Genomic DNA, 27,898 nt, shown 5'->3' with positions numbered 1-27,898 from the left:
TTCACATGCAGTTGGAAGAAACAGTACAGTGAGAGTCTGTGAATTGGTTACCCAAGGGTAACATCCTACAAAACTATAGTACAATATCACCACCAGGATACACAACCGTTCACAAGGTCATAATACCGAAATATTCCATTACCACAAGGATCCTTCCTATGCTCTTTTATAAGCATACCCACTTCTCTCCTGCGCTCATTTTTTCATGCCTGTTAATTTTATTAATCTTTTCAAAGAAACAGCTTTTTGTTTCCGTTTTCTTGCTATTCTGTTTCTTCTTATTCTATTATCTTTGTACTGTTTTTAATAATATTGGTTTCAATTCTTACCTTTATTCCTTCCTTTTACCTACTTTGAGTTTATTTTGTCTTCTTTTTCTAGGTTCTTAAGTGGAAGCTTAGATTACTAACTTGAATTTTCTTTTTTTCTAACATAAGCATTTAGTGGAATAAATGTACCCTTTAGCACTGCTTTAGCTCTGTCCCACAAATGTTGATATGTTGTACTTTCATTTCATTCAGTTAAATATATCTTTAAAAATTTCTCTCGAGACTTCCTCTCCAATCCAGGGATTATTTGGAAGTGTGTTATTTAGTTTCCAAGTGTTTGGAAAGTTTTCCCCTTAACTGTTATTTCTAATCTGATTCTATCGTGAACAGGGAAAATACTCTGTATGATTTCAATTCTATTAAATTTGTTGAGGCTTGTTTCATGGGCCAGGATATATTTAGTTGTTGAGCTCTATATTGCTTGTCTAGTTGTACTGTCAATTATCAATAGTCTCAAACTATAAACATGTATTTGTCTTTCTCCTTTCAGTTCTATCAGTTTTTGGTTCACATATTTTGTAGCTCTGTTGTTTAATGGACACACATTTAGGACTGCTAAGTCCTTTTGGTGAACTGACCCTTTTACCATTATGGAATATCCCTTTTGTCGCTGGTAATTCTCTGTGTTCTGAAGTCTACTTTATTTGATATTATTATCAAATATATCTCCTGCTTTCTTTTGTTTATATAAAAACAAGATTGTTTTAAGTTGCTGGTCTTTTAATTTCCAATCAATTTCCAATATCTTGCATTTGCACTCTCCTCTTATCACAATTGCTGGTTTTGATGTCATATATGTGTGCAGATGATTTCCTACCTTTATGTTTCCCTTTACCAGTGAGCTTTTCCGTTCATAATTTTGTTTCTAGTAGTGGCTTAGATAAGCCACTTTTCTCTTCCGTTTAGATAAGTTCCTTTAGCATTTGCTGTAAAGCTGGTCTGGTGGTGGTGAATTCTCTTAGCTTTTACTTGTCTATAAAGCTTTTGATTTCTCGGTTGAATCTGAATGAGAGCCTTGCTGGGTAGAGTATTCTTGGTTGTAGGTTATTCCCTTTCATCACTCTAAATATATCATGCCACTCCCTTCTGGCCTGCAGAGTTTCTGCTGAGAGATCAGCTGATAGCCTTATGAGAGTTCCCTTCTATGTTATTGCTTTTCCCTTGTTGTTTTTAATTTTTTTTTCTCTGTCTTTAATTTTTTCCAGTTTGATTACTATGTGTCTTGGAGTGTTTCTCCTTAGCTTTATCATGACTGGGACTCTCTGTGCTTCCTAGACTTGGGTGACTGTCTCCTTTCCCATCTTAGGAAAGTTTTCAGCTATTATCTCTTCAAATATTTTCTTGTGTCCTTCCCCTATCTCTTCTCCTGGGACCCCTATAATGCAAATGTTGGTGTGTTTAATGTTGTCCTAGAGGTCTCTCAGACTGCCTTCATTTCTTTTCAGTCTTTCTTCTTTATTCTGTTCCATGGCAGTGATTTCCACCATTCTGTCTTCCAGCTCACTTACCCGTTCTTCTGTCTCAGTTACTCTGTTGTTTCCTTCTAGTGTATTTTTCATTTCAGTTATTGTATTGTTCATCTCTGTTTGCTTGTTCCTAAGTTCTTCTAGGTCTTTTTTATTTTTTTAAGAAGATGTTGGGGGTAGGAATTTATTAATTAATTTATTTTTGCTGTGTTGGGTCTTCGTTTCTGTGCGAGGGCTATCTCTAGTGGCAAGCGGGGGCCACTCTTCATCGCGGTGCGCGGGCCTCTCACTGTCGCAGCCTCTCTTGCTGAGGAGCACAGGCTCCAGACGCGCAGGCTCAGTAGTTGTGGCTCACGGGCCTAGTCGCTCCCTGGCATGTGGGATCCTCCCAGACCAGGGCTCGAACCCTTGTCCCCTGCATTAGCAGGCAGATTCTCAACCACTGCGTCACCAGGGAAGCCCTATTTTAGGTCTTTTATAAACACGTCTTGCATCTTCTCGATCTGTGACCCCATTCTTTTTCTGAGATCTTGGATCATCTTCACTATCATTACTCTCGATTCTTTTTTGGGTAGATTGCCTATCTCCACTTCACTCAGTTGTTCTTCTGGGGTTTTATCTTGTTCCTTCATCTGGGACATATTCCTCTGCCATCTCCTTTCGTCTAACTTTCTGTGATTGTGGTTTCCATTCTGCAAGCTGCAGGATTATAGTTCTTCTTGCTTCTGCTGTCTGCCTTCTGGTGGATGAGGCTATCTGTGAGGCTTGTGCAAGCTTCCTTGTGTGAGGGTCTGGTTCCTGTCCACTGGGGGGTGGAACTGGATCTTGTCCCTCTGGTGGGCAGGGCCATGTCAGGGGGTGTGTTTACTGACCAGCTGTGTGCTGAGGAAGACTTTAAGCAGCCTGTCTGCTGATGGGTGGAGCTGTGTTCCCATCCTGTTGGTTGTCTGGCCTGAGGCGTCCCAGCACTGGGGCCTATAGGCTGTTGGGTGGGGCTAGGTCTTGGGGAGGAAGTGGCAGCCTCCAGGAGGGTTCACGCCAATGAGTACATGCCAGAGCTGCTGCTTCCAGTGTCTTTGTCCCCACAGTGAGCCACAGCTGTCCCCCGCCTCCACAGGAGACCCTCCAATACTAGCAGGTAGGTCTGTCCCAGTCTCTTATGAGGTCACTGCTTTTTCCCCTGGGTCCTGGTGGACATGTGACCTTGTGTGCACCCTCCAAGAGTGGAGTTTCTGCTCCTGCAATCAAACCCTGATGGCCTTCAGAGCCAGATTCTCTGGGAGCTCCTCCTCCTATTGCCAGACCCCCAGGCTGGGAAGCCGGACGTGGGGCTCAGGACTTTCACTCTTGTGGGAGAATTGCTGTGGTATAACTGTTTTCCAGTTTGTGGGTCGCCCACCCGGCAGGTATGGGATTTGATTTTATCACAATTGTGCCCCTCCTACCATCTTGCTGTGGCTTCCTCTTGGTCTTTGGATGTAGGGTATCTTTATTGGTAGGTTCAAGCATTTTTTTTTTTGTCGATGTTTGTTCAATAGTTAGTTTTGATTTTGGTGTTTCTGTAAGAAGGAGCAAGCTCACGTTCTTCTCCACCATCTTGCCAGCCCTTAAAGCCATGATTTAATCTAACTCTATATTACTTCAAACCTCACTTATTTTTTCACTTTGTAACGTTGTGAGCACCCTGTGAACAAGTGCCTTACATTTATCAGGAATTAAAATATCTGTTATGTTATACTGGGAGGTAGAGTGGACAGGTAAGTCAAATCAGCCATGAAATAAGCAAGTATCTGTGATGGTATCAAACTCCCCAACAAGGGACTGGTCAAGTTGACATATTCAATTAATTTAACATGAATAGTACAATTGAGATTGAAGCATTTCATGAGTAGCTACAAGAGCGACCTTCCAAAAGACCCTTAATCCCAGAATGCTGGGATTCTGTGCAGGGCCAATAACAAAGCCCTGTGGCAGGCCACCAGGACCCCATTCCACCTAGGTCACAGCACACTCATGGATACTCTTCGAACATGGTTGTTAAGTAAAGCTACATTTCAGCCCAAATGTAGTATCACTCCGTCTTCAAATCCTCCATTTTGAGCAAAAGAATATTACAAGAAAATGGTGAAATAAAAATCTTCAGTCAAAAGTTTTTCTCTAATCTTGTAATTTGACGGAAAAGAAAATGCAGTTCTATCTTGTCCAAACTGTTCTGGTGAACACATGCTAGATCTATATAAAACAATTTCCCTTTCAAAGAATTACAGATTATCTATTTTTTAAAAGTGATAAAATATTGTCAGAGATGGAGGTAAATACATTTTATTCCACTGCAGATGTTAAAATAGAGACTTTCTTTTACTTTAAGTATTCTTGCCATGACCTCCACTTTTCTTAATTCTTCAAAGATTACTGATAATGGTTCAAATATGTCTTCAAAGTATTTCAGTTTTCTGGATACTGACGTATGTGCCCACTAATAGTGATTAAGTACCTTATGTTTGCCCTCATATTTTAAAAATTCTTATAAAATCAATCTGTGATTAAATTGAGATAATTGAGAAAACAGCAAAAAGTATAAAGAAAATAAACACAATTCTTTATTCCCTTTCAGAGATAACCAGTATTAACACTACTTCCAGGCTAATTTTCATTTAAAACATATATACTTTTTAAAACTAGGAAAACAGATCATGTGGTTTCTCTTCCTGATTTTTCACTTAGACTATACCATACGCATCACCTCTTGGGATTACAGATTCCACAAATACATCATTTAAATTATGGCATAATTTCATCAAATGGACTTATTTACCCTATTATTTCCTTTATTATTAGAAATTAGTTCCCATTTCATATCATAAATAACACTGTGATAAATACCTTTATACAGAACTCTGCTCTCTGATTCCCTTAAAGCTTAAAAGTAGAATCATGAGTCAAGGAGCCCAAGTTTATCAGGTATTTTACTCACTTTCCCAATCAACTCCCAAATTAATTATATCAGCATTGAGTAAAATTTTCTCCAATCCTAATCAACCCGAATGAAAATTACATTTTGCTATTTAATTTATAATTCTTTAAATATTTGAATAGTTGAAACCTTTTTACTATATTTGTTGGCCATCGATTGTTTTTTCCTATGCATTGTTGGTTCACTTTATTTTTCTACTTTATAGGTAAAGTGGTTTCTTACTAATTTTAAGGGCTTATTTTATATAAAGAATACAAATTTGCTTTATATTCTTTATATATTTTGTGTACATTGCAAAAAAAGTTTGTCTTTGCACTGAATTTTATTGGAATGAAATTTTGGAGTAGTCATATTACAAACTTACTCTCTAAAATGTCTTTCATTGCTATTTTTCTTAGAAAACTCCATGGTCATTGGAAGATTGGTTATAGTTATATTTTCATGTATGTTTTCCAGTAATTATTTAGAGTTTTAATTTTTAAAATAATTATTAGTTGATGTTCCTCAAAACAGCAGATTTTCCACCGATGATATTTTGAATAATCAGTTCCTTATATAATTGGTTTGTGACCTTTACTTCCTTTGTTTTTACCTCCATCCCATTCATGCATCGATTCAAAAATATTTACTGAAAGTTAACCATGTAGTGGGTTCTGTTAGGGAGGCATCTCGGATATATTAATGAACAAGGCAGACAAACTCCTTGCTGTCATAGATCTTACACACTAAAATTCAAGACTATTATAATTGAATGTGTTATTAATAAAGAATACTCTTTTTCAATGTTTTCGTTTCAAAGTGTATTTTTCGGTATTACTGTTGCCATTTCTGTATTCCTTTACCAAACCAGATCAATGTATTTTAGCTGTCTCTTTTAAGTAGCATGTAGTTGGATTTTGTCCATAAAGTCAATCAAGAATAGTCTTTTATTAGGAGAGCTTAAAGCACTTAGGTATAGTACTATACCTACTGTTTGACAATATCATTTGTCATCCTGTTTTATTGTTTTATGCTTCCTTTGTAAGCCCTTGTTGTTGTTGTTGTTATTATGACTACTTAGTGAGTCTTATGAGCCAGGCAATTGGACTTAGCACATGAAAGTTAATACCTATGAACATTTTTGAGTGTTTACAACATGCCAACTACTGTGCTCTAAATGATATTTTTCATTTAATCCTCACAATCCCACTGCATGGATACTATTTTATAGAAGTTTTATAAAACAAAAAACTTCTTTAGTGATTATAAATATCAGTGAAATAGTATATATTCCTTCACATGTGATAAATTATGCAAACTTTTATACTTCTTTCCCACGTTGAATTATTCACTAGAATTAAGTAGATCTAAGATCCAAATAATGTTATAAATTATTTTGACTGCTCTTGAGATGATTATTTTTGACAACTGCATTCAGTTGTAAACACCATATCTTACTGGTTACATTGCTTTTGAGCAATCCTTTAAGAAACTGCTTTCCCCTTTTGAATTATTCATTTTTATTCACCTTTCAGTGGGAAGAGTATATTTTTACCTAGAAAGATGTGTGGATGGTACTTTCCCTAAATTTCTGCATGTGTGACTAAGGCAAAGCATTTTCTTCTTGGCCTGTCTATCTTAAAATTCATGATTACTTTGTCAGCACAGATTCCATTTCTTCTATTTCATCAATTAACTCTTTTTGTAGGTCAAGTTAAAGATTCAAGTAGCAGAACACCCCTTCTCCACCTGCTTTCTTATTTTTCTATCCAGTGGCCTGACCTAAATAAGGCCAGTATTGGACCTGGACAAGAAGAGTTAAGCCTCAGGCAGTGGCTTATTATTTCACCTACATCTCTGATGCTGCTACCTTTGTGCAGAAGATGCTGTGCTCTTTCTGTCCTGATTCTTGGCATGGCTATGGCTCTCAGGCCCTCCAGTGCCTTTGATTTTCCATTTCCTCCTTACCAGGCTGGTTTCTGATCCCCACTAACAAGACTCCTCTAATTTCGGGCCTCATACCTGGCTGGTCTTTGCTGCTTACCTGCTCACCCTGCATTTGACTCATGGTCCCATCTGGTACATAGTACCTTTGGGTACCTTAGTTTTCTACCACACTCATATTTCTAGTCAAATTAGAGTATGAATGTAGGCTCAGGAGTTCAAAGCCTGGCTCAGCTTCTTGGTAGCTAGTTGATCTAAATAAGCCTTTATAAGCCTTGATTTCCTCAGCTTCAAAATGCAGATGATCACAGCATCTATCCCAATGTGTTGTGAGGATAGATAAGATAATCAACGTAAAGCCTTTAGGGACAATGCCTAGTCCACAGGAAATAATAAATATTAACAATTATTAACCAATATTTCAAATAATTTATTATACTTCCCCACAATTCTTAATCATAATTCTTCACATATTGTAGGAGGGGAAAAAAGCCAGCTTTTTCAAAAGGAGTAATTTGGGGGGAATGCCCAGTGCTGTATGACAAGGTATCATTGGCTCTTCACCTTCTAATCCCTCATTCTGTATTTTATGTTTAATACATAACATAAAGCTCATTGAAAAGAAAAGAATATTTCAATCATTAACTGTGTTTTGAATAGGAAGCCATTTCTTAACCTGTTGAGAGGGAGAATTTTTAAGGTGGGTAATTATATTGACTTTGATGACTGAGAGTTATATTTTTACCCTATGTTTATACTTCCAGTATCAGTTTAAAAAACTTGGTAGTCATACATAATCACACTGATATGTGTTATAACAAATAAAATGTGATATAAATATTCTGAAACTATACCATAATTTAGCAGATTATTTATCAATAACCAACAACCTCCTCAATTAAATTACTAGAAACCACCACAGCAAAACAACTGCTAATCCAGAAAATAGGAAATAAGGGAAATGAAAGATGTATAAAAAACACTTGGGAGATATGGAATCTATCCCATGTGTGCTGTAAAGAGCTCGTAATTTAAGAATGCCAAAGCCCAAGTGTGTTATGAGGGTCTTTCCTCAAAAGTGACATTAATTGCATATCCCATAGATGCTTATTATGTATTCTATTCATATCAAACTATAATATGTAGTCAAAAATATACAGATTCAATATATTTAAGAGTGATGATAAAACAGTTACTCTGGCCTAGAAAAAACTGTTATTTTTAAACTTCAATTTTTGGTCTTTTTATAAAAGAGTATTTATAGTATTAAGTATTAAGAAAACAGTATTGAATCTTTGTATTTGAATCTGCTGTGATTAAGGGTCTTTTGGACTCAAAACAAGACATACTCAGGGATGGAACTGTAACAGTAATATTTTAGAGGCTTCTGCACAAAAATAATTCCCAAGTGATGAAATCACAGGACATTCTTATTCTCATATTAAAAATGAAGATACCAAACAGCAACTCTTAGAAATCACCTTGGAAAGTTGGAAATGATACAGTCAATGTTTTACTTTGGAAATTAGTAGGCATGCACTGACAGGCCCCTACAGAACTTAATTTTTAAAAAGTCTAATACTTATCAATAATTGGCAAGCAAAAGACAACTCAAGATGTTAATTATTTGAATTAACGTAAGAGAAATTTCATTTTAGGTGCAACAGGAGTAATCTTTCATAAAGTTAATGAAAAACAGTATAAATTACTTTTAGGAAATATTATTTTATAATATCACTTATAAAGTATTAAATATTTAATTGCAAATTAACTTTGTTGAACCTAAATAGTAAGTTGATTTAACATTTCCTAACAGAAAAACCAGCTACAATTATCCAGGAGACAATGCACTAAAATACATAAAATAATCCCATTAATAAGCAAATTATCATATAACATTCAAGATTTCAAGGGGTCTTACTCCCATATTTCAAGATAAATATCATCAATTTATTTAAAATTAAGATAAGCTAATTTGGAATGACTTTAGCCAATGTTTGTACAATTAATATTTTTACACTAATTATTAATTTTAATTCTGTTAAATACATTTATTAGCAAAATGTAACAGATGCATTTATATATGGCATATCTGCTACATCAGGAGACTCCCACATATATTCTCCTATAAAAAACACAAGAAAAACTACTTCTAAAAACAGGGTAATTGTAAAATCATTTTCTTAAAGATAACCACACCCATATCAGAGGGCAGATTTAAATAAATTTTAATGTATCATGCAACTGCTAAGAGTGACTAAAATTAGAAACCTGGACTCAATATGGGATATAATTTCATTTTGCTAAATAACCCTTTCTCCACCATGTAAACAACTTTCTCCCAACAGCAACAGACAGTAGCATCAGCAATTATTTAGATTAATATTACTTGCATGATATAAAAGAAACAATTTCAATTCATTTCCATGAGATAAAGACCCACAAAATTTATTACCTTCAAGGACATAAAATTATTGTGCCAAATTGCTATGATCTGTTTCTAGAAGTTCACTCTCCACTTCTACACTATCTCTTGAGAACCACTGGTGCAAAGGATAACTATTATGTTTCCACTTAAGTAGAAACTTGTATGCTTCAGTGAAGCAAACACAGAAAGCCAAAGCCAGAGCTGGAAGGGTGCATGAATCACATGGTACATCATATTGATAGAGCCATGATATCCTAATTCAGTAATTATAATGACAGATAATGACAACAAAAGCAGTGCTAAACATATATTGAATGTTTATTCCAAACTGAACACTGACTTTTATATATTATGATTTAATTTTCATAGGCACTCCATGAAGCAGGTACCACTATTTTTCATCTCCATTACACAGATGAAGAAACCAAGGCTCTATGTGGTTAAACAGGTCTGTTTCATTTCAAAGCCTGTGCTTCTAACTGCTATTTTATATTACACCGATATTATCCTTTGGGCCCAAAGATTCTAACAGTCATCAATAGGAAATATACAGGTGAGCAGTACAGCTTAGGGTAGCATAAACACATAGGAAAATTCAACCACACTGTCCCACAAATAGAAATAATAAAATCAACTTTAATAAGTGATATGAGAAAGTAACACTCTTACACTATAAAATGTAGTACAGCCCAATTAAGAGAATGAATGACTTCTTCAAAGATTAAAACAATTACATATTTTTAGATAACGCAGATGAGATTCTATACAAAAATAAAGGGATAACTGAGTCAACTATGGTTACCGCAAGCCCTAATTTTGTTAGTACAGCTGAAAATAAACTTGAAAGGATTAAGAGTAATTATGTCATGGATCATAGAATTTTATTGGGAAGGTGCTGGCTGGATATCAAAGAAGCTCTATGAATCATTATTATGAAGAGAAAGCTGATGTGAACTAATGTTTGATAAGGAAACCAGAACATACTAGTTATAAATCATTGTACCCAAGTCCATGCCTCGACCACCGTAATGTGAAGCACCAGCTTGGCCAAAGAGGTAACAAACGATAGAGCACTTCAAAGAAATGATCAATGTGTCCGACATTAGTTTCTTTCTTCAATATTTAAGACCAATTTCTAGACTCGCAAAAATTCTTGAGGCTATAAAATGGATTTCTGTATTTGAGTAAACCAATTCTTTGAGTGCAGAGTAGAGAGGAATATAGAATCTGCCTCCTGACCTTGCCACGAGGTATTTTAAAATAAATCTTTACTCTATAATCACAAATATATTAGCTAGACTTTGAAGTGTAAGAAATGCCAGTTCATTAATAACGCACAATGCTGCCAAGGACCCACGTTCCCCAGAACTTTCTCACTTCCATTGGGAATGACAGAGCTGCTCTCAATGATGAAATCAAGCTTACGTCACAGAAATGAAAACAGGCATCATGAAAACAGGAGAGCAGAAATATGAATTCATATTCATTGAGCATCTACTATGTATATCTCAGTAACTCCTTCTCAATTTTCCACGTTCTATCTAGTTGACAGATGGGATTTGCAGGAAACATCTACCAGGGAACTGCCCAGCACCAGACATAAATGTCATATTGTTTCTATTTAAAGGATCCTTTTGTTGTCTGTAGCACTACACACTAATTCATATTTATTAAAGTTGCTATCTTTCTAATTTGCCTACTTATGTTATAAGCCACTGAATGCATACAAACACACACAAACACACACACACACACACACACCTAAGGGTAACTGGCCCCATATTCTGCTATAGCATGTTACAGAAGTCATCTGGCTGAAGATGATTAATATATTATTTTCACTGTGAGGGACATTTATCTTACTTTTAGAAATGCACTTCTGAGGGTAGAGCAGATAAGCACACTATAAAGTGGAAAGAACATGAATATCTTACAGGATAGTTTGGGTTCCGGGCTGGCTTCACTGTGTACAATCAGTGTGACCCCGCACTTCTCAGAATGCTTGGTTTAATGATCTGCTGTTGCCATCTTGAAATTCCCACTAATTTTTTTTTAAAGGGCCATTCATTTTTATTTTACACTGGCTCTGCAGATTATAGAGCCAATTCTGCCTGGATTTGAATTATGACTTCACTGTTCAATATGTGCAAGTTTATTGTAAACCTCAGTTTCTTCCTCTGTAACAAAGGGGTGACGTTAGATGAAATAGGACATATGAAAGCAATGAGCACAGAGTCTGGCACACAGAACACAAAAGGAGATATGAAATGTAATGTAGCCGGCATAGCTCTTACTCTTACTTCTATGAGTCTGAAACATATAGAAACCACCATAAATCATAATTAGGTGTTGCTGAAATTTAAACGTGAATACTTACAACCCATATATCTGTGGTGCAATTTCTAGTCTGTTCAGGTGCATGTAAAGCTCAATATCATGCTTCTTTAGTAGATGATCCTGGATCTGGTTGACTTTAGTAACAATAGCAACTGTTGGCCCCAAATCCTGTGGTCTAGCAAAGGGGATAGGAGTCATCAGGGTTTCTTTCCCCTAAACACAGGAAAAATGGAACATGTCTTATTTCAATGCGAAGTTAACAAATACATGGACATCATTCTTGAACGTATTTATCAATGGAAGTTTAGAGAAGAACCAACAACTACTTTAACCAACTCAGGAAAAAAGCTTAAAATGTGGGATCATAAACTGATCGTCACATAGATGACTGTGCCCATAAAGGCCTTGAAATATCTTCTAAAAATTTTCTACTTGTATTCCCTCGACCACTTTATCTGGTGACATTAAGTCTTATAAGATAATTTTGGCTAGAGGTAGTGGTGGCCACTAGTCTATCTGTCCATGGCCAGTTTGTCTCAGCAGCAGCCATAGTTCCTAAATGGCACACTCTGAGGAAAATATATTTCTTGTGGCATAAAAGTTAAACATGAAAAAAAGTAATTGAAAACTGTCCTGGCCTTCCCTGGTGGCGCAGTGGTTGAGAGTCTGCCTGCCGATGCAGGCGACACGGGTTCCTGCCCCCGTCCGGGAGGATCCCACGTGCCGCGGAGTGGCTGGGCCCGTGAGCCATGGCCGCTGAGCCTGCGCGTCCGGAGCCTGTGCTCCGCAGCGGGAGAGGCCACAGCGGTGAGAGGCCCGTGTACCGCAAAAAAAAACAAACAAACAAACAAAAAAAACTGTCTTACTTTGAGCTCTCAAAACTATAAAAAAGTCAAGAAATAAAGCAAACCAGTACTAGAAAAGAAGACATCCTCTAACTTTCCTTTGATCAATTTAAATAGCTCGGTAGAAAGATTTTTAAATTCTTCAGACCAAAAATGTAGCTGACTTAAAAAAAAAAAATCTATGTGGGCAGTACAACTTCCATTCCTGCCACCCAATATTAAGAAAGATCTGTAACTCCTTGTAATGCTTTCATGTAAACGTCAATTGCCCCCTCAAGTCTGATGATATACCCTAATATATCATGGTTGACCTTTCTTCTGACGTACAGTTCCCAGTTTCTACCTCTCTCCAATACTGGGATTTATAGCATCTTCTCTCATGATTATCTGCCTGTCACTCATCCTCAGTCTACTCTAGTTCAAATTCTTGTTTCTGTTTCACACATGCTGCTTTTTCATACAGTTCTGGTCTCAGTTTAATCTCTACTTACATGCAGTTCCCTGAGTGAGCTCAGTCATTCATAGTGCTTCAACCAAAACCCGTTCTCCAAAGACTTCCTAATCTGTATTCGTAACCTAGAACTCTGGAGTGCTTCCCACACGCTCAAATGTCGGCGAAGAATGTTGGATTGCCGAAGGGTCTCGAATTCAGCAGGCCTGCAACTGAGCTCATCACCTTCCGCTCAAAAACCTGTTCATCCTCTCCCATGCCTACCTCAACCCATCCTCCAATACGAACACCTGGTTTGCCAATTGTAGCTCCTCAGAACCACTCAGGGGACTCTTGTATATGTCTCTTCTTCGGCGCCAACACCGTGACTTGGGGCCCTAATCATTCCTTTGCTCCTCGTCTTGCTGCCCCCCCCCAATTTAGTCTGCTTTAAATCCATCTTCCAAAATGCCTGGTGATCTATCTAAAGCAGGTATTAGATTATGCCAGATTGCCCTCCTTAGACACTTTTTTTTTTTTTTTGGGCCATGCCACACAGCACGCTTAGTTCCCCAACCGACCAGGGACTGAACCCGTGCCCCCTGCAGTGGGAGTGCGGAGTATTAACCACTGGACCACCAGGGAAGTCCCTCCTTAGACATTTTTAATAGCTCCCCATTATTTTCACTCTGGGAAAAACAAAACGAAACAATTTGAATTCTTTAGCCAGGTCGGCAAGGCTTTCCATCATCTAGTTCTGTTCTCACTGTGCTTCCAGAGATACTGGGGATGCCATTCTTTTACCTGAAATATCCCCTCCCCACTGAGGAGCCCCCATGTGTATTTTAAGATTTGGCTCAAGTGCCAGGTCTAGTTCATTATCCTCTTCTCCGCTCCCACAGTATGTATTTCTACTTGTCTTCCTCCTAAACTGTGAGATCTCTGAAAGGAATAACATCTTTTTGTCACTGGACTGCAATTAGGGGCATAAAGATAAAAAAGGTAAGCTCTTGCCCTCATCATTTGGAGGGAAGAACTACACAGAAAAAAAGCTCTGAATTCTGCGTGAGAGCTGTGACTAATCAGGCTGGTAGAAAGCACAGAAGAGAGGAGGGGAGGGTCCTGTGTCAGTCCAGGGAGAAGGGGCTCCATCTGTCTGTCCAGGATCATTTCAAGTCTTAAAAAAGAAAAGCAGTCCTTTGGACTTCCTACAGTGTCTGCCCTAGAGTATCTAGGTCCAAAGGACATAAGACCATATTAATCTTTAGGGCTCAATTCATTGTTGTTAATTTGTATAGACAGGAGAAAGGGAAACCTCTATATTGTGCTCATTTATTATAAAAATAGCACATCCAAAACACCTTTTTCTGATTTTGTAACATCTAGTACTCTCTTCAAATAATAGGATGCTTTAACTTAAAAGGATTTCCCCTGAGCTCAGAATACTTTATAGTAAAATCTCTTAAACTTAAAAAACTTGAAAGTAATGTTTCTGATCACTTAATGCTAAACAGCACACAGCTTATCTAACAGTAAAAAATCAAAAACAGTGAAGATAGAGTAAATGTAAAACACTTCCTTATCTTCAGGATTTCTTATTATAAAGAATGCTACTTGCATATATGATCAAATGAGACAGCCACAACTACCGATAAAACTAGAAAACTTTTCTAACCACTTATTAGTGGTACGCAAAGTGTGTTCTACAGATCATTGCCAGGCCACAGACTGAGCAATGCAGCAAGATAATGATTTCACACCATTATGTAAACCAACACACTGCTTCCTTCATCAAGAAAGTCTTACTATAAAATGTACGTCGCTAAACTAGCCAGCATGCACAGTGATATGACTGAATTTTCTGGCAAACTAGAAGACCTGCACGATGGGTGATACATTAATTTCTCGAACTTCTTTTTAAAAAGATGATCGAATCATGAAAAAGAACAAAAAGGGAGGATGAAAAAGGGATTCACTAGATACGCTTTTTAGGAATATACTATGCACTGATACACACAAATAATTAATATAAATTCTCAGAGGTCACATCTATGTGTTCTTTGATAAAATAAATGTCTTTGTGTTGTCTTACCATTCTCATGACATGATTCAGTGAAAGCAATATGAATAAGTAAAAGTAAAAACTGGCAGCCCTCTCATTTTTACCATTCAGTTTCTCAGATGCTGTGAATCAGTTATAAAATACAAAATGACCACTGCGTAAAATGATCATGAGGCCTGTTAATTAAATGTCTTCAAAAACTCTGCTCAAAATCTGATGTTCACATAAGTCTATGACTCCATCAGATCACCTGCTGAGAATATAGAGCCACTGTTCGTCACACATGCTTACAGCAAACTTCCCTTGTAACAACCCTTACGGAATGGAGCATGGTGATATACAGCCGGAATAAGACTTTATCATCTAAGCTCGGGGTAGACAAACTTTCCCTGGAAAGAGCAAGATGGTAAACATTTGAGACCTTCCAGGTCATACAGTCTGTGCTGCAACCACCCAGCTCTGCCTTTGTAACGAGAAAGCAGCCGAAGACAGTAAGTAAACAAGTAGGCATGGCTGTATCCCCACCAAACTTTTTTTATGGACATGGAAATTTGCATTCTATATAATCTTCACGTCACCAAATACTATTCCTCTTTTGATATTTTTTTCAACCATTTAATAATGTAAAAGCCATTTTTAACTCACAAGCCTTACAAAAACAGATGGCAGGCCAAATGGGCCTGCAGGCAGTAGTTCGCCCTGACCTCGACCAAAGGCATAAAAAGCATTAGTTATCCATCTCATTTGCTAAGAGACGGAGTGAAGGGACTGAGTAATACGTGGTTTCTAACTAGAACTCATTCAATTATACTAACATAAAATAAATTAGTCATATAGAAAATAATATACCAAAAACTCTTAACAACAGCCCTTGCCAGAATAATTTGCAATTTTTCCAATAAATGATCTCTAAGTTAGCATATATGGTTGTTTAAAATGACAGTTAATTCGGCAATACCACTCCTAGAGATATGCCAAGAGAACTGAAAACATATGTTCACATAAAAGTTTGTATACAAATGTTCCTAGCAACATTATTCTTTTTTGTTTGTTTGTTTGTTTTTGTTTTCTTTTGTTTTGTTTTGCGGTACGCAGGCCTCTCACTGTTGTGGACTCTCCCGTTGCGGAGCACAGGCTCTGGACGCGCAGGCTCAGCGGCCATGGCTCACGGGCCTAAGCGCTCCGCAGCATGTGGGATCTTCCCGGACCGGGGCACGAACCCGTGTCCCCTGCATCGGCAGGTGGACTCTCAACCACTGCGCCACCAGGGAAGCCCGCAACATCATTCTTAATAGTCAAAAAGTGAAAAGAACCCAAATGTCACCAACTGAGGTATGGAAAAACAAAACGTGGCATATATCTATGCAATGAAACATTATTTAGCCCTGAAAAGGGATGAAGTACTGACACATGCCACAACATGAATGAACAGTGAAAACATTATGCTAAGTGAAAAAAGTCAGTCACAAAAGGTCACATATTGTATGATTCCATTTATATGAAATGTCCAGAACAGGCAAGTCCAAAGGAACAGAGAGTAGATTAGTGATGCCCAAGGCTCTAAGGAGGGGGAAATGGGGAGTGACTGCTAATGGGACTAAAAGGATTTCCTTTCAGGGTGTTGAAAATGCTTTGAAATTAAATAGTGGGGACATTTGCACAACCTTGTGAATATACTAAAACCCAATAAATTGTACACTTTAAAAAGGTGAATGTTACGGTATGTTAATTATTTCACAATAAAAATTACGGTTAAAGAATAAGGGTAAGAGGGAACCCTCCTACCCTGTTGGTGGGAATGTAAATTGGTATTGCCACTACGCAGAATGGTATGAAGGTTCCTTAAAAAACTAAAAATAGAATTACCATGGGATCCAGCAATCCCAATCCTGAGCATATATCCAGAGAAAACTCTAATTCAAAAAGACACATGCACCCTAATGTTCACAGCAACACTATTTACAAAAGCCAAGACATGGAAGCAACCTAAATGTCCATCAACAGAGGAGTGGATAAAGATGTGTACATATACACAATGGAATATTACTCAGCCATAAAAAGAATGAAACTGGACCTAGACATTGTCATATGAGTGAAGTAAGAGAAAGAAAGAAAAATATCATATGATATCACTTATACGCAGAATCTTAAAAAAGGGTACAAATGAATTTATCTACAAAACAGAAATAGAGTTACAGATGTAGAAAACAAACTTATGGTTACAGGAGGTGTGGGGGGGTAGGGATAAATTGGGAGATTGGGATCGACAAAATCACATTACTATACATGAAATAGATAACTAATAAGGACCTACTGTATAGCACAGGGAACTCTACTCAATACTCTGTAATGGCCTATATGGGAAAAGAATCTAAAAAAGAGTGGATATATGTATACGTATAACTGATTCACTTTGCTGTACACCTGAAACTAACACAACATTGTAAATCAACTATATTCCAATAAAAATTATTAGGAAAATAAAAAGAATAAGGGTAAGAGAGAGTAAGGATAAATGGTATTGATGCTAAACATATAAATTCAATTTAGTGATGCATTAGTAAAAGCAAAACAACCTATTCGACACAGAGTTTATCTACATACTTCCGTGCCTATCAACTCACCAGGACAGCACAGATCAAGTAGATAAATACTCTTTTCATTCAAAGTTTATAATAGTTTTTTATGAAATTATGTTGCATGCAAAATATATGCACATATAAAAGAAAGTTTCTATTTATTTATATGAAAATTTTTATATTACCTTTGTAAATCTGTCAACAATTAGAGATATGATTTAGACCCCCAGTTCAAACTTACTCCACAGGTATCTTCATATTTTCATTTTTTTATAGTGATAATAATGGCTTTTATTCTGATTATATGTTGTTACTAAAATCATTTGTTCCCTCAAATATATTGAAAAGATCTGTACTGTAAGATTTACCTTTTGACCATCATGCTCAAAAGTAGAAAACCAAGGTTCAGCAGTTTCCATAAGTTGTGAGAACATTGCACTAAAAATTAGAAAAATAATATAACGCCTATGTTAAATCTTCATTAAAGTAAAAATGGCGTAAAAAAATAAAAACAGAAAGTTTTTGTACTTACTAGGCATCATGTTCCAGATACTCAGGGTTCAAGAGAGTTTTCATTTCCTCACTTAAAAAAGCGATACAGTCAATCAGAATGTGTAATTTTTTAATTGAAGGAGATGCAGAGGTTGCCTTATTCTATACTCATAAGCCAACTTTCATATAGTGTGTAAATGAAAAAGAGTTAGCCTTTTTTCAATAAAAAGAGCAACTCCATTAACAAACGAAATCATTTCTTTCTATAAAGATCAAAAACAAATCAGCTGCCTGTCTGTACCACAATGAGGCAACTATCTAATTATTCCAAATAACAAAACTGAATGTGACAATACATTCCTTGAATGTGCCGATCTAGAATCAACTGATTATTCCACAGTCTATCACTTGTCCAAAACGAAACAAAAAAATATATAGTTACTGGTCAAATATCCCATATTAAAACAGTAATTTATTTTCTTTCAATGGCTTCTATTTTTATTATGTTTTAACATCAATTAATCAGTGACAGCACCTCTTCCAAATCTATTTTCGTGCTGCTTTTACTTTATAAAGGATTGAAACAGTTAAAGAAGCATGTAGAACTCATTTAAAAGCTATTTTTTAAAAAAGCAATTTGCAATCGTGTATACTTTCCTATGGAGTATATTCTGCATATGTGTTTTTAAAAAGATAAAACTGGCATGAAAACAGGATCCCAATACTAACTGCAACCTTATCATACTTCAGAATAACTGAGGCAACAGCAACTAAGATATGGTTACTATAGTCAGATCCAATAAATTTAGTATAATTAGAAAAACTCAAAGGAACTAGAAGATACTAATCTACAATATAGTAAACAAAAGTTGATTTGACACATGCCCTAATATATGTTCAGCAAAATGGATGGCTACATTTGATGAATAAAGATCATATAGATAAACACATGAAATATTATATGTTAATCCATTGTTTTCGGCACAGAGAGAGGCTAGCCTGTGGAATATTCCTGAGGAAGTTTTATAATCCCTCAGCTCTCCAGTCCCAAGATGCTTCCCGGCTGCCTCTCTGGCCCATCTAGTTAGGGTATCTTAAGTTAGAAAATAAATTCTAACAATCGGCCTAAGTTAAATACAAGATACACTAATTTATTATCTCAGCAAATAACTTCAGTAATTGTATCTCAAAAACACGAGAAGTCATTTTGTTTCTTTATACTGGGGTTCTTTGGGGGACTGTTCTATTTATGAACTGAACTGAGTCTGGTGAGGACAAAATACCTCACACATAAGGTTCTCTTACAGCTTACTGTGAAAGAATGGGCCACTGGAGGGTAGAACGTATGAATATTAACAATCATCAGCACTTTGCCATTACAACAAAAATTCCCTCTTCTTGATCCATCTGTTACATGTCTTCCTTTGGTACAGCTCTAAGACTTGCAAAGATATTTAGAATTCCAAGTTTGCCCCATAGCTGAAATGGGATTACAGTTATTAAGCGGAATTAATCATCAGCCACATGAAACACAACCAAATGTTCACAATTTACAAAATACCTTCAATAGAAAAGGTGTTGAGGTTAAAAAAGGATTACAGCAGGGCTGACAAAATAGATGGAGCTCATATACAAACTTGCCTTGGCTGTGCAGACTCACTGGCATGAAGAAAGGCTTGGTGGTCACAGTGGAGGGTGAAGACCATTGGAGCCAACAGCTCGTGCATGCCCTGAAACAGAGCCAGAGAAAGGGACGGGGGCATGTCCGGACTCCACTGGTGGACAGACGGGCTCAGCTAAAAGCCTCTGCAGCTGATCCCCGCCCCAGGCATTTTCGTATTATACAGAAGAGCATAAACATAAAAACCTACAAAGTGAGATTTTATTTAGTTTTAGAACTTGACTCCAATTCTACCACAGCAGGTATTCTTCTTTAAAACATGGAGAGCAGTTCTCTTTTAAATGACACAACAAACAATAAATCGGCATGGTAGACAACCTTGCACCTGTCAGTTGCTTCAGGATGTGTACTCGTAAATATGAATTTCATTTATGCAAATTATAATCATATGCTACAGTGTAAAGATCTGCAGTAAGAAGGGCAACTAAGAACTGTAGACCTAAGGAAATTACATCCAATGTTTTCATTATATAATGGCTCAAAATTAGGATGTCTGTAGATTTAGGAAGAGCTGAAGTCAGCTAGCTGGAAATGCTGGATAATAAAAGAAACAACCTTTAGCAGGTATGAGAGAAAACGAAGTTTTTAAAGTACGATTTTCAACATGTTTAAGCCAAGATGGCCATAATTTTCTTTCCTGTCTACTTCAACGATAAGTTTACTTTTCAATTCATTTAGTGATTTCACCAATACAACTTTTTTTTTCCTTATATCGTGTTTACCTGTGGATTACATACATAGGCATAGAAACAAAAAGGTATATTGGTTACTAAGTTGCCTTTCAAAGGAGTATTATAAAAATCCATTATTTATCCATTCTTGTGAGGAAATAAGATATTCCACATCAGTGACCCGCCTTGTTAGCTGAGATTTTTTTCCCTACTTAGGCATCAAAAACATATTTTCGCAAGTTAAAAATGGATTGTACTATTTTCTGCCTCTTAAAGTGTGTCACTATTTTCCTTTTGCCTACGATGATCTTTTACAAAAAAAGAAGACAAAACCCCGCTTCTACAGGAAATAACAATAAAATACTGAAGCCGAGAGAAGAGAGAGTTTTTGCCGATGGGATTAGAGAAAATCTCCTGTGATGGAAGGACAGCCACACGGACCTCTGCATGGTCTGGCAGCTCTGTGCTGTTCGTAGGACGCTAGTTATTATCATAAAGTAATACAAAAGGAAACTCTGTCAGAGTTCATTTATAAGTTATCACTAGCCTTGAATGAGAAGGACTTAATTACACTTTTTACAAAATTATTTATGATCCATTGACAATTTACTTGTGATTTGGGACAAATTACCACACATCACTTCAATCTTTTTAGGTGACCGTCTCCTACTAAACAAATCTTGAAAAGACTATTCCTTAGAAGAACTTGGTACACACCCGTAAAGAATGGAATTAAGTGTTGCTAATGTGCTTTAAAATCATTATGAGGGGTTTATTCTTCTAAAATAATCTCAAATTATTCCAAAGACCAAGTGACATAATTTTAATCATGAAAGTTAATAGTTACTTACTGCACAGAACTACAGAATATCTAAAACAAAAACAAAAACAAAAAAAAAAAAGGAAGGAGGGAAGGCAGGAAGGAAAGGAAGGAAGGCCAAAAGAGAAAAGGAAGAAAAATTAAAACTGTGATAGATATCTTTGCGGTAATCTTTTTTGCTTATTTCTGATAATTTCCTTAGGATAAAGTCCCAAGAAGTAAAATTTCTGGGTAAATGAGCTAATAAGACATTTGATATATACAATTAACCTGCCCTTTAGAAATAATTCCCTCACTTTAGGGCATAAAAATCACCATTTCACATACCCTCATCTTTATTTGTAGTGTTTTTTAAAAATCCTGTCAAATTCTACAGTCAAATAGTTGTTTTAACTTATTTAAATGCTAGTGAGGTTGAACACAAACATTTCAGTGGTCATTTTTATTTAATGAATTGCCCATTTTCTCCTAATGAAGAGTCTCCCTTCTCCTGATGATTTGTAATAGTTCTTCAGCAATTCAGGAAATTAACCCTTAGTTATTTTTGTTACAAACACTTTCCCATGTTTATAACTTGCCTTTTAATTTTGATTATGTCATAGTAAAGCTGTATACTTTAAAACAGTCAAATCAATAAATCATCTTTCATGATTTCTTATTTTGCTTTTATGGCAAAAAGACCTTCCTCATATTGAGATTAGATTAAATATACAGGTTCCTTTTTTACAGCTAATTCTTTACCCACCTGGTATTTAATTTTGCCCTGAAGAATAATATGTATTTTTCCTTCCCAAAGTGTTAAACTAACTTATTGAATAATCACCATTTATTGAATAATCCGTCTTCTCCCAAGAGTTCTGAAATGTCATCTTTATCATAAGCTGAATATTTAGCTCTCATTTTTTCTGAGTTTTTACTAGTATTCCATTGGTTTATATACTCTTAACAGGAACTTTACTACTGTAATGTCTTGAGCTGTAAAATACTCCATTTCCCCATATTTTCTATTCTTTTTCTCAAAATTGTCTTGCCTATTCTAACATCTTTTCATCCACATGAAAATGTAATTTAGTTACATAAAATGCTAAACAAAATACTGCAATTTTTATTGCCATTGCATTAAAATTAACTTGAAGAAAACAGACTTCTTTAAGAACACCAGAGCTTCCAATCCAAAAATATGTGGAACTGCATAGTTTTTATTAGGTTTCTTACTAGGCTTTGGGTGTTGGTGGTGATGGTGGTGGCGGCAGAGATCTTCTGAATAGAATTCTTCCCTGCAGTATGCTTTCTAACTAATTAAGGCTGGTTTAATACGAAAAGGTTCTTGCCTAAATGTATCCTCTCACCTTCCCTGAACATTCTCTTCCCTCTAGTTTCTGTGACACTCCTTTCTCCAGATTTTGCTCATGCATCATTCACCTGCATTTATTCCAAAAATTATCTATTAACTACCTATGACGTGCTGGTAACACAAAAGTGAATGGAGTGGGCAAACTCCTGACCATTATGGAGCCTGCAGTCTAAACAGCAAGACACACAATAATAAAATGAGCACAGAAGTACTGTAGGTTATAAACTGGGACAAGTGATACATATATGTATATGTATGTACATACCTACACAGACAAACCCAGCTCCTCCTACAGGCTCGGCACATACAAGGTGCTCACTGCATAGTGACTGAACGAATGAAATAGCTTCCACTCAATATAGTGAGGGGTAGATATTTCACTTATCAACACAAGGGTAAAAGCTGAACTACGATAAGATGAGAAATGGAAAAGAATCATCCTGAATTATATTTCAATATTTCCCATCAATAAATAAGTGCTTTTTGTATAATGGAAATTAAGAGTCCCCTGAATACCATTAAGATGATCTTTTACACATTCAGTGTTGACTTCCAACCAAACTAGGGATATTTTTCTCGAATAGACTTGTAAGAGATTACTTGTTTTACTCTCAATTCTAGACTAGTAAAAACCTGATTAATAATTACAAGTGGCAAGCAAACAGACATCTTTAAAGGAAAAGGAACTATCTAGAAAGAATGATCGTAAATTCATTATGCTGTAAATCTGACAAAGCATCATGAAAAAGAATGCATTGTCGGTACACTTCTTCATTCCCCAAATGTGTATTTTGCGTCCATCCACACCATTAGCGTTTCTGCTTGCTTACAGCCTTTTTCCCTGCTGGATCCTTAGTAGTCACTGCACTCCAAACTCATGCCAGTTGAAAAGAAAGGTAACAAAGTTTTCCTCATCAACAGCCTGTAGGCTCACAAAATTGAACGTGTTCTTTTATCTGCCTGTGTTCATTTAGCCCACCAAGCAGTCTTTATTAAAGCTGAGGCATCAGGCAGTCAAAGTTCATTAATACCATTTATATAATCTCTGCAGTTTCAATTAACTCAGCAAGACATTCTACTACATGATAACAGTCTCATTAATTCAATAAAATCCCATAACTATTAACAATATGGTCGATGTTAAACGGGGTGTCACCTAGTACAAAATAATAGCTTTAGCAGCTTGTGATGAAACTTAAGGTTTTTTCTTAAATTTGATCTGGCTAAAATATTCAGTCCTTTTACAGCAAGGGATTATTCCTATGTAAAGAATCTATACAATTTTTAACATTAACAGGGAGTAATTTAAATCTTAGAAAGTGATACACAAGAGTAAATTAATAACACTTTCCTATTCAGTAATTGATAGACTTTGTCTAAATGATCAAGAGTCTGATCTGTTTATAGGCTTCCTCACAAACGCAGTGGGCTGCGTGCCTCACAAACGGTGGATGGTGCAGTTACGATGTTTTGGTTCCTTGTCCATGGAACTTGCTTCCATTATTATAAGATTTCCTGAATCTAGATTTTTCTTTCTCAAAAGAAAAAGAGGAAACAAATGTATAACTTGGGATAATTTTATTCCGACTTGATCTGTTATCATCAAATCTTTTACTGTGAGATATTTCCAAATATTTGAAAGAGAAGAGGGCACGCTGAGGAGACAGGCTTGATGACAAAAGCCAACACAATGAGAAGAGGAGAAGAGAAAAACAGAAATAAACCTGGATCACTGGTGAAGAGCCTGAGGTACTGAACTAACAAATGCTGTGGAAACATTCTGCCCCCAGACTTCCTGCAAAGTGTGTTAATAACGTCCTTAGACTGTAAGTCATTCTGAATGGAATTTTCTGTTATTTGTTTCCAAAAACTCCTGATATACTGATTGAGATTTATTTTCTCCCAGTCTCCTTTTTGGTTTGTTTTTGGTCTTTGCACCTTATATCTGACCTGAATAGCCTGTCTTGCTTGGGAAGACCTTTCCTACCCTGAGATTATAAAAAAAAAGTTCTCCTAAATGTTTTTTCCAGAATTTTTACGTAATTTTAGTTTTTATAATGATATTTTTACTCCATCTGGAATTTCTTCTCCCAATAATGGTATAATTTAATCTTTTTTAGATAGAAAGCCAAATACAGCACGTCAATATCCTTTTCCCATTGAAAGAAAATGTCCTATCTTATATGAAGATCTCATTTACAACTGAACCTGTTCTTAGCTTGTTCCACTGATCTATTTCTCAGTTCCCACATTACTGTCGCATTGGTTTGATCACGGAACATTTATAACAGTTTTCAGATCTCCCTGTGCCATTCTCCCCTTCCCCTGAATTCTGTGGCAGCTCCAACATATTTAATACTGACTGTAGCAATGATCACCATCACAGCCACCAACATGAACTCATAATGAGCACCACATGTCTTTAACTCTACAGAGTCAATACTATTATTGCCCTCATCAACGAAACTAAGGATTAGAAAAGTTACATGTGTATATTGTCTAAGACAAGGTAGCTACTTAAAGTGTTGGAGCCGAGATTCAAATCAAGGGATCCGAGTCTAGAGCCAGTGATCTTAACCACTAAGCTGTATTATCACCATTAAAATGACTATAAAGCTTCTTGGTGTAAAATTTAAAATCACTGTGCCCGGTTTTTAAAAACCATATGTCTCACTTAGACTATCAATGGAATGATAACACATTTATATATTAATTTGGGAAGAAGTAATATTTTTACTTAATGTCTTCCCACCTAAAAACACGTTATCACTTTTCTATTTATTCAACTCTTGCTCCAATAACATTTATAGTTTTCTTCATATAGCTTTTGATTTTATATTATTACATTTATTTTTAGACATTTTATAGTTTTGGTTGCCATTATGAGTAGGATATATTTTTCCATTTCCCATTCTAAAAGCTAAATATCACCATGTAATTAATATAAAGACATATTATTAGTATCGAAACTAAGATAAAATTATTTCCCTTGGATATTCTATGTACACAATAACAAATACATTATTTAGGACAACTGTAATATGACCTGATTTATTATCTTTAAACAAATTAAGTCTATCTCAAATTAAATACACTGCTCTCACCATGCAGATGTTCTCTGTTATATTACACTGAATTTGGGTTGTCATCAGTTGGATGTCATAACTTTGGATTGTTGGAGAATTTATTAATATAGTTTGAATTCTCACTTAATATGCATTTTGAGAAATACATAAAAATATCTAACTTTGCGTATTTTTATTGGAACCCCATAAGGTTAAATGAAAACCTAGATACTTCTTTATAGATTAAATTAAAAATTTACATTTTGAAAAGAATAAACATAATCCAATAATCTTCTTTAATAATGAGATGAATTAAACATCAAGATCACAAGAATATCATATAAATTTCAGAAAGTTTAAAGGAACTTTCTGCAGTTATATTACTGGTAGATTTTGAAGAGTAAAAGGACATTTGATTATTCTCTACATGACATGCCACATATTTATAAATGCTGTACTTAGAAACAATATTTATATATACAACTCTGAAAAGCTTTATTACTAGATTGCCTTCAAAGATGCTGTTTATAAACAAACTCTCAAAAGTTGAAAGCAAAGATTGAATGCCTCATAGAAGACAATTTGGTGGAATGTCTTATAATAAGGAAGAAGCATATGTGCGTCAATGAGCTTACCTTTCTCACCATGCAGCTGACAAGCAGCTCTTTGATTGCTTTACTATTATGATGCAACTTTGGATACAATAAAGACTACATTATTGCTCTATCATTTGTCAAGCTGTATAGAAAATTCTGAGTCAATGGATGCCACCTGTACGATATTTTCATTACCTGCTTATAAAGCAACTGCTCGTTTTCTCTAGCATAACAGAAAAGAACATCTGTAAGAATTTTTCTCACATTTTCTTGTTGGAAAAACTGCATTTCAGGAAACCTGAAAAAAGAAAACACAGGATTGAAATCGGCTAGCACAATTCCAAGAGTTACCCTCAAATTCTCATCTCTGAGAGGTGCCATGGGCAGCTTTTGGTTTTAGTACAAGTCTGTGTTTGCCAGGCAACTTATGCCATAGGTGGGACTCATGTGTTAAAGAAAAAAGGGTGAGAAAAAGGGAAACTACTGGATACCCTTCAACATCTAAATATTTCAAATGTCTTCGTATGTAAATGTCATCATATGCATGATGAATACAACAATTTTTAAGCAAAACAAATTATAGCCTGTGCATTTGGTGTGGGGATTGCTTTGTTTTACCCCATTTGGTATACTGTGATTTTGTAAGTACCAACTTTGTGAAAAAAAAATCATTATCCTATTTTTTTTGATGCAAATACCATGATTTAAATTATTATACATGACCACACCATTAGTTTTATCTGATTAAAACACAGACTTCAAATGGACTGAGTTAGTCAGTATTGCTTAAATGATCTCTGGATCAAAAATTCTACCAGGTGCTTTGAGGTAATGTGAAATACAAAAGGGCAAGAGTATCCACCTGAAAGGAGCTTAAATAGTTGTTTATAATGCAAGAATTTACGACTGCAACAACCCAAAGAGCAAATACAGAGCAGTGCAATACACAGTGAATATACAGTCGACCCTGTGGATCCCTGGGTTTCGAATCTGCAGACTCAACCAACCGTGGATCAAAGATGTTTGGGGAAAAAAAATTCCAGAAAGTTCCAAAAAGCAAAACTTGCATTTGCCAGCATGCCAGCCACTATTTACATGGCATTTACATTGTAGTAGGTATTATAAGAAATCTAGAGATGATTTAAAGTATATGAGAGGATATGCATAGATTATATGAGAATATTACTCCATTTTATACAAGAGAGTTGAGCACCCATGGACTTTGGTATCTGTGGGAGTCCTGGAACTAATCTCCTATGAATACCAAGAGGCGAGCCTATAAGGGAAGAAGGAATGTCATCTAGAAATAAGCAGCAAATGGGTTCAATCACAAAAGGTTTGAACAAGAATTTTTAGGAGAGGAGGAACATGGAACATCTGTGGGAAAAGTAACCAAATCAGAAGGAAAGCTATGAAGACATAGAAGGCAAAGAGTATTCCAAATGCAGAGCACTGTATGGTATTAGTAATGCAAAAGGAAAGCGTCAATACTTCTGTGAAGTACTGCCACTTGGCAGCAGGGCAACAGGACAGAAGAAAAGGTGGGAGGTGTAGAAAAGAGCTTTGAATGCAGTATTTACAACTGAGGAAAAGCAACAGAGTGACTCTACATTTCTGAATAGGGAAGTACCAAAGAAGACAGTATTTGAGTAACTCTAAGTGGGATTAAGCCTGCAGGAGGAGAGACTGCAGGAAGGAGATAAGAGGACATTATACTGAGGTGAAATGGAAAAATCACAAACCTGAGAAGAAAAGCCGAAGTTCAGATCCCTGTTGCATAACTGCTGGCTGTGCGACCTTGAGTAAATGGCTGCTTAACGGCCTCATCTATAAGTAGCGATAATAA

At 36.0% G+C, this 27,898-nt stretch overlaps 1 protein-coding gene across 7 annotated transcripts in view; it reads right to left on the bottom strand.

Moving 5' to 3' along the window:
- TBC1D5 (TBC1 domain family member 5) overlaps window positions 1–27,898 on the bottom strand; it is a 532,640-nt gene that overhangs the window by 192,041 nt on the left and 312,701 nt on the right. For all 7 annotated transcript variants that reach the window (XM_079921169.1, XM_079921174.1, XM_079921170.1 and 4 more), the window contains 5 exons: window positions 26,248–26,350; window positions 19,503–19,595; window positions 17,906–17,952; window positions 17,742–17,811; window positions 11,498–11,670 (listed from right to left, as the gene is read on the bottom strand). In XM_079921169.1, coding sequence (XP_079777295.1) covers window positions 11,498–11,670; window positions 17,742–17,811; window positions 17,906–17,952; window positions 19,503–19,595; window positions 26,248–26,350 — 486 coding nt within the window. The remainder of the gene's footprint in view (window positions 1–11,497; window positions 11,671–17,741; window positions 17,812–17,905; window positions 17,953–19,502; window positions 19,596–26,247; window positions 26,351–27,898) is intronic.

The sequence above is a fragment of the Stenella coeruleoalba genome, assembly GCF_951394435.1.
Source record: "Stenella coeruleoalba genome assembly, chromosome: 5".
NCBI lineage: Eukaryota > Metazoa > Chordata > Mammalia > Artiodactyla > Delphinidae > Stenella > Stenella coeruleoalba.
Note: the sequence above shows the minus strand (reverse complement) of the source record. Positions and strands in the feature narration are given on the sequence as shown.